Source organism: Juglans microcarpa x Juglans regia, chromosome 2D, assembly GCF_004785595.1.
Source record: "Juglans microcarpa x Juglans regia isolate MS1-56 chromosome 2D, Jm3101_v1.0, whole genome shotgun sequence".
Taxonomy (NCBI): Eukaryota; Viridiplantae; Streptophyta; class Magnoliopsida; order Fagales; family Juglandaceae; genus Juglans; species Juglans microcarpa x Juglans regia.
Window position 1 is genome coordinate 23,704,170 of NC_054596.1, and position 8,544 is coordinate 23,712,713.

The 8,544-nt window shown below is 33.0% G+C and overlaps 1 protein-coding gene across 1 annotated transcript; it reads left to right on the forward strand.

Moving 5' to 3' along the window:
- The first annotated feature begins 772 nt into the window (after positions 1 to 772).
- Positions 773 to 7,646, forward strand: LOC121248483 (sodium/calcium exchanger NCL-like). The gene is made up of 7 exons (XM_041146957.1): positions 773 to 1,338; positions 4,202 to 4,387; positions 4,992 to 5,173; positions 5,307 to 5,455; positions 6,063 to 6,339; positions 6,420 to 6,719; positions 7,284 to 7,646. Exons 1-7 carry the CDS (start codon positions 843 to 845, stop codon positions 7,530 to 7,532), a joined length of 1,839 nt encoding a protein of 612 aa, XP_041002891.1. The 5' UTR covers positions 773 to 842; the 3' UTR covers positions 7,533 to 7,646.
- Positions 7,647 to 8,544: the final 898 nt, after the last annotated feature.

Here is an 8,544-nt window from a genome sequence, read left to right on the forward strand (position 1 = left end):
TCTTATAATTAATTTTTCGATCAACCAGCTGGAAATAATTTTCTCAGGGTTGAAAAAAATAAACGAGTACCGCTCGATATTATCACTAGTTGTAAAATTAGTTAGTTGTAAAATTAGTTTTCTTTTTATATTTTTTATTCATATTTTTTTAATATATTTAAATATTTTTAAAAAATAAAAAAAATATATCAATATATTTAAAATCACTATCTTCATCATTTCTTAAAAAAAAAAAAAAAAAAATTAAGCTTTCAAACCGAGCAATAAGAATTGTACGGCAGGGTAAACTTTTCCAAAATAAAGGCCTGACAATTATTGCTAGCTAGCTAGCTATTTTGATATTTTCGGATTATATATATATATATCATGAGCATGGTAGGCCAATTTTGTTGAAAGCTGTGTAATTAGAAGTATATTTATAATATAAAATGAATCTTAGTGCATTTTCTACTCTAATAATAATAATTTGGTAATATATATATATATATAAATATAAATAGATTTCTGCAGTACCCATGCATGTGTACTAGCTAGTAATCCCTAGTGCATAAAGTTGTAATAATCTGCAGGCATTATTTAAGTCCTCAAGTTGGAAAATATATACTAATCCAACCAGTACATCCCAGTACGTAGTACAATTGATTAATTAAAAGTACTCTTCTTTTTCCTCGTGTTATTTTATTTCCATCATGCTTCCATCCATCATATATAATTGATTCATCATGTGTACTAGTTTTGCAATATCTGTCTAGCTAATTGACTTGGAAGCATTCCAAGTCTCCCATATTGTTTTTGTCTCCTTTAATTTGCCTCCCTGTCCCTCACCTAAAATCACAACCCACATGCTTCTAAACTTTGAATATAAACACTTATATATATATATATATATATATGTGATACCCAAAAGGCTATTCAAACTCTTCACACAGACAATGGAAACTAAGAAACTTGCATGTTTTCTCCTAGCGAGCTTCTTGATCTTCCTCATTACACTAGCCGGCACCGGCCAAGGCCGACTTGTTACAAGCAACTCGCCAGGCGATAATATTGTCTCCGATGGTGTCCACAGTACTCTTTATCAGCAACCAAAGTTGCTATATCATAACAGCTTGTTTTCATCAGAAGATAGCTGCACAGAGACGTATGGATTTCTACCATGCACCGCCACTGTCCTAGGAAATGTTTTTCTCATTCTTGTATATAGTTACTTGATGTTCTTGGGGGCCAAGTTGCTGTCAGGTGGAAGTGAGATTTTGCTGGAAATTCTCGGACCTGGGATCATTGGTGGGTTTTTCCTACCTGTTTTGAGCGCTGTTCCTGACGCGACAATCATTCTTGGTAAGGATGATTAGTTTAAGCACATGATAAACTCTTTGGTGAATCCGAACTTAATTTGTTAGTTTAGCTTAGTGTATAAAAGGATTCCCATGCACAACCTGAAACTAAATCAATTTTTTGTTCAAATTTTGAGCTAAAATAATAATTAAGCTCAAGTTTTTCATAAGTTTCTGATATTTTTTTCCAATCGCTTATCCAAAATTGAACGACTCATACCTAACTTGTCCTCATATAATTAATTGAACAACTTATGAGACTTGGGATCGAGATGGCATGATAGATGACAGGAAAGCTGCCTGTTTTTATATATATATTTATGCATGTCATCTTTCAGTTTGAAAATTCTCCTAGCTAGGTTGGTCAATGCATTAATTGGCATATATATATATATATATATATATTCTTTGCAAGTTGGAAAATGCTGAAATGTATCACTTACGGAACCGTGAAAAAAATTGCTTCCGTGGAGAATTGGGTAAGCCAAATTTAATTGGATATTATACTATAATTAAATTAAACATGGAGAGATTTAATTAGGACCTATTAATTTGTTGTTGAGGTTAATGCCAAAACTCAAAATTCATTTTGATATATATATATATATAAGAACTTATGGATATATAAATATTTCCAAACATGATGGAATAATCAGTCACACTTTGAACAATTTTGGTAAATAATATTGTAAGCTTGTTAGTGAGTAATTACAAACTGATCATCGATCAAACATACACACTGGCCACCTAAATATTTTAAAAAATGTTTAAAACTACTTATAAACTATCCTACCATGCATTATCTATATATATCATTATTGTTAATTAAAAAGGATAAAAATCCAAATATTACTAAACACTATCATGTCAAACGTCGTCGTTATATGTTTAACATATACATTGACCGGAGAGTAATAGTGTCTAGCATCACTCAAATATCCTAGAAAAAAATGATAATATTAAATCTTTGATTCTTTGTATTGAGTAGATTCAAACATAATGACCGAGAGCAGTAGTTAACTAAAGCTTAGAGCCAAGAGTGCAAGCATGAGTATAATACGCATGCATATTTGGTAACTCAAAAGTATGGGTATCCACAACTAAAACTTGTATATTTTGACATTTGATGCGCATGCGCCCACACACACACACACATAAGCACATATGTATAGTAAGTCTTGGTAATATTGTTTAAGGATTTTACATCATATATATATTTTAGATTTTCCGTTGGAGTTGTCTTGCCATTCGTACATCGATCCACTCATACATACATCATATAGGTCCTAGCAGAGTAATGGTAGGTACAAGTCTCAAATGTATAAGCCTTGCACTAGCCTTTTTACGAAAAGTCATCTTGCAAGTGATTTCGCGCAGCAAACCGCATACCCATGTTAAATGTAAGGCATTCTTTTAATGAAACAATGCGAATTAAACACGAAAATGATTTTTGTGAGAAAGAAAACCTTATTCTTTTCTTAAAAAAATTTCTTTTATTTTTTTATTATAAAAAAAAAACTATGTAAGTTTTGGTACGCGGTCTGGTGCGCCAAACTGCTTATACCTATCAAATCCATTTGTAAGAATGTAGGTCCCATAAAGAAAAATTGAGTTTTTCATGGTAGGGTCCACTTTTTGATAAAAAGGCTTGTGTATTTAGGGTTTGTATATATCATTTCTTCATCATATATATGTTAGAACATACATACGTACATCGATCAAATTTTAAGAACATAATTTTTTTTGCAAACATCATGATTTTCTAAATAAAAAATAAATTATTAAAGAAAAATAAATATGTTCTATATAATTAATTATCCCTTTCTAAAATTATTTTTTAGAACATATTTATTTGTCTTCAATAATTTATTTCTTTATTAAGAAAATTATGTTTGCAATAAAAAAAAAAAAAAAATTTGTTATATATAAGAGGATATTATGTCTTGCATGTTTGTAATATTTTAAAATTAATTTAGTCTTTTAAGTACTATATATGTTGCAATAATTTCTTGATAGTTCGGAATATAATTGGTGAAATTGATAGAATAATTGGGAGATGACTATAAATTAAACTAGACGGTGGGGTGAGGGAAGTAATTTGCATATTTTATAATATATATATATATATATTTATTAAATGTGGAGCAAAGACTTTTTTTAATTGGGTTTTAGCTGTCACAGTAGAACTATAATAATCCAGATTTTAATTGAATTGAATTTGTAACGTCGGTCTCACGTTTTCATGCACATGGGAAACATTTGACCACAACTCCTGGAACGTGAGGGTATGTTATTAATTACCTCATTTTCTTCTGATTTTTGTGTTCCATATTCTGTCATGCATGATTAAAGAAAGAAAACCTCGATTTATGTATGGTCAATTTGAATCAACGACCTGCGTTGCACACGACGATTCTCTGTTTTCATTTAGGATTTGCCGCCGGAAACAACCGCTGCTAAAATGACACTCTGTTTGTCATTTGGATTTGCCTTTTGATTTCTTATCCAAAATTAAAGGCTTTGCATGGAAGTAAGATAGATAACTCCATATAAATTAAATGAGAACTGCTACATACATAAAAAAAAATTATATAAAAGTAAACTTACAAATTGATGTAGTGTCATGAAATCCGTCATATTTATTTTACAATAAAAATAAATTTATAATCTGACGTATCACATCAAATCACATTGATTTATGAATTTATTTTTATGTAATTTCTTTGTGTCTATCTATTTGGTACTCGAATAAAAAGTTTTCGATTTTGTTATTGCTGATAAGTAATTTCTTTTTTTCTTGTTATGTATATATCATGTGCTTTTACTGAGGAAACTTAAGCTGACAATGCCACCGGTTTTTACCACAGCTTCTGGACTATCTGGGAGCACGGCAACTGCTCAAAGTCAGGTCTCAGTTGGGATGGGCTTGTTTGCTGGATCGACTGTAATGCTTCTGACAATTTTGTGGGGCACCTGTCTCGTAGTTGGCAAGTGTGACCTTGAGAGTTCAGTTGCAGTAAATCAAAAGGATACCAAAATATTTAGCTTAACTGGTATACCTTTATCCTTCGGCTTATGGTTTTTTTGGTGCAAGTGTTTCCTTCAAGATTCAGTGCAGATACATGCCAACAAAAAAGATTAAAAAATGAAAATAAAACTTGAATCCTAATTGCTATGGCCTAAAATATCTTGTCAAGAGTGAGGGAGTTGTTTCGATTAACCTCTTCGTGGATTTCTTTTCATTATAATCTGGATGATGCAGCAAAATGGAGACAAGTTTTGATCGATAGGATTGTTTGGATGATGCAGCTTGTTAATAATAGATTGCATATTTCTCAATTTTTCTCAAGCAACTATAAGCTCCGGTTTAGATTGGGAACTCATCTCATTTCATCATTACAAGTTTCTCAAATTCCTACACAAAACGTAATAAACAATTTAATTTTTTCAAATCTCAAAACAATAATAATATTCTAACAATATTTTAATCTCAACTCATGATCTCTGAATCCAAATGGGGCAGGTTTTGGTGACAGTTAGAGATTAACTTATAAACGAAACAGTGTTAACAAGCAATATTTCCAAAAAATCAGTTCCTTTTACCGGCTGATGGGATTGTGATACGTTTAGAAAAGCATTGATACAATATTTTTGCAGGTTCTGGGGTGAGTACTGATATCTGGACTAGCTATGCTGCTAGAATCATGATTATCTCCATTATCCCACTCATATTAGTCCAATTACCACACATTTTCCAAGCAACTTCTCTTAGTCACATGGCAGTTCTGGTTTCTCTTATTGTCTCCATTTGTTTAGTGATCGCTTACAGCCTTTATCAGGTAATTTACAAGTTGAAGTTATTAATAAAGCAGATGGCATGCATCAATATTATTTGGTATTTCTTGGGAAATAAATTCGATTCATCCATCAATCGTACTGATTACAACGCTATCTGTTGAAACATAAATGCAGATTTTTCAGCCTTGGATTCAGAAGAGAAGACTTGCCTATGCAAAGCATAAGAATGTAATTTCAGGATTTCTGAGAAATATAAAAATGCATGCACTAGAAAGACGACTTTTCAATGATGATGGTGAACCAAATAAAGAAGTCATAGAAAAGTTAGTCTAATTTATTCAACTTTCAACATATCTTCTGTTTCTATTTGAATTAATATTTCCAATTACTCATTACTATTGATCATAGTTTTAAGCAATTATATTAAGAGAAATAATTTAGCCACAAAGAGATTACACAAAAGTAAATCTACAAACTGACATGACTTGATGCAGTACGTCAGATTGTAAAGTTACTTTTATTATAAAGTAGATCTAATGGATCACGTAAAGTCACGTTCGTTTTTTAATTTACTTTTGTGTCTCTTTGTGTCTATAACAATTCTTTTATATTAAAGTTTAAGAGGGAGGGAAGAGATGAATATAATCATCTAATTTATATGATAACTCATTATCATTTTACAAAATATGTAGGTCATTGAAAATTTGAATTTCAAAAAGCATAGATCCTCCTATTCATAAGAACAAACTGGGGGGAGTTACCTTTTAGATCTTGTTTAATTAGACTATAATCAACACAACATGCTCTGCAGGAAGAATAGATAGATCATAACCAATCAAATTCAACTCCCTAAACCTTTTGAAGAAAATTAACTTGACATTCGATAAATATTACACAAGTTTTAACTTCTGGACCACTTTCAAATGGCAGGTTGTTCAAGACAATTGATGAAAATTCAGATGGAAACCTATCAGCTGCAGAATTAAGAGCTCTGGTAATAGGAATGGAGCTCGAAGAGTTAGATACGGATATAGAGGGTTGTGTTGCGCATGTGATGGAAGATTTTGATACATCTCATAATTCACAAGTTGATGTTGAGGAGTTTGTCAGAGGAATTTCAAGATGGCTTAAGAATGCTAGGCGCTCTGCAGCAAGTGGCAGGGGCCAAAATGAGCATTCAATAAGGCTTCTCAGTAATTTTCATCTGGTATATAACTTGCTTTACATAAATTCCACCGATCTTGCTTGTTTGTGTAATGACAATCTATGAATGACTATATTATGCAGCAAACACGGAAAGAACAAGATCGTCTTGCAGGCCAGAATGATGAGGTTGTGGAGGGCATTGAAAATGCCAACTGGCATGCCACCAAAGCAGTGTTGATGTTGCTTCTGGGAACCCTTATTGCTGCTGTCACTGCTGATCCCCTTGTGGATGCTGTTGAAAACTTCTCAACAGCTACAAGCATACCTTCTTTCTTCGTCTCATTTGTCATTCTGCCCTTTGCTAGCTCCAGCGAGGTTGTGTCAACTCTAATTTTTGCCAAGAAGAAAAATTTGAGAATGGCATCCTTGATGTATTCAGAGGTTTGCTTTCCCTTTTCATGTAGTGTGTTTTAAACACACACTTCCATGTAAATTCTGTCTTCTCAGTAGACTTTGGAGGCTTGCTTGCATTATGAAACCTTAGATGGAATCAGAATGGCCAGATATTACTCCATTAGGATCCTAGATGAAGGATTTCACACAGGAGACAAATTAACTGGCATTCTAACTTCCCAGCATGATAATGTAGATCAGGAATAGGATAGTCCTTGAAACACCCTATATCAGGATACCATTTGGAATCCACTATCATGCAAAAGAAAAAAAAAATGGTTAGAGATCTATAGTCTAGAGTCATATGCCAGTTATTGGGGGGGTTGGCTACATGTATTTCCTTTTGCCACATTCCTTGACATTGTTAAATAATCAATAACATCATGTGCTGCTGAAATTTTACCTAAGAACAAACCTGTAGCTTTATCTGAAGTCCTCAGTCATCTGTCTATTTTGATGCCTGCCCTTGGACCTGCTCTTTCTAGGACTCATATTCTCCTAATGTTTTTATTGAAGAATTGGCTTGTAAGCTGTGTGTGTTTTTGGGTGCAGATATATGGGTCAGTGACCATGAGTAACGTACTTTCACTGGCAGTATTCTTGGGTCTGGTTTACTTCCGGGACCTGACATGGGACTTCTCGTCGGAGGTGCTGGTTATACTAATTGTCTGCATTGTGATGGGTCTAATTGCCAGTTTCCGGACCACCTTGCCTCTTTGGTTGTCATTGGTGGCCTATGCGCTTTATCCACTTTCCCTGTTGCTGGTGTATATTCTCGAGTATGTTGTTGGATGGTCGTAGCTAGATTCTTTTCGAGTTTACTGCCAAATTTCAGGCTCTACTACACTTCGTTTATACATTATTTATGTTGTTGGAGTGATCATGACATTGGTTATTGTTGGAGTAATTATTTTATAAAAATACTTTCATTTTAAATATAGTTTCATAAAAACTAACCCTAAAACTTTTCTAAAAACAAGATAACTCTATTCACTTAAAAAATAAATATGAAACAATGCCTCGAAAATAAATCTCGGACGCCATGTCTACAATTCCTTACAACCGAAAAAAAAAAAAATACAATGGTATTGGTTTGTATGATGGGCTTTGCTTGTCTGAGGGAATCACAACCAAACCCAAGTTTAAAGGCAAATACAACATAAAATCCCAAGATTCTTCTTCCCCTCACCTCCAACTGGCTCCATGCCAAATTAAATCCCAGATTTTTTCACCTAATGGCTACAAACAAGAGAAAGCAATACACATTTAAAAATAGACGAAAGGTAGAAAAGAGAGACAAATTGTGCCATGTTAGCAACAATTACATCTCTATCAGCTTTGAAAGTCTTCCAAACAGAGATTAAGATGCCAATAAATCTCCAATTAGAGAGACTTCATTAGTTTTGCCATTCACAAAGATTTCATTTGTCTAGGAGAGGAGTTTTTGATGCAGGGCCACATAAAAGATGGATCATGTCAATCCAAATTCTAGTTTACTGTCTCTAGGAATTATTTTTAGTTTGAAAATTAGTCAAACCAACTGTTCTTTGAAAGACTGTTAAAAACAATCGTGTGTAAATTTTCAGAAAACATCCTCGCCAAGTCGTAGCTACCAAGGAAACCCACATCGCCGCAGAAAGACACGTGATTTTACTTCTAAAAATATAGACCAAAATGATTTTCAAAGAATGTCACCACTCTCCACCATGCTTTTATCCACATTAACGAACCTTAAGTTTGGAACACAAAAAAAAAAACCTTCACAAGAAAAAAGGATTTTATAACCTTGGGGTAGAAAGCGGATCTGTAAATA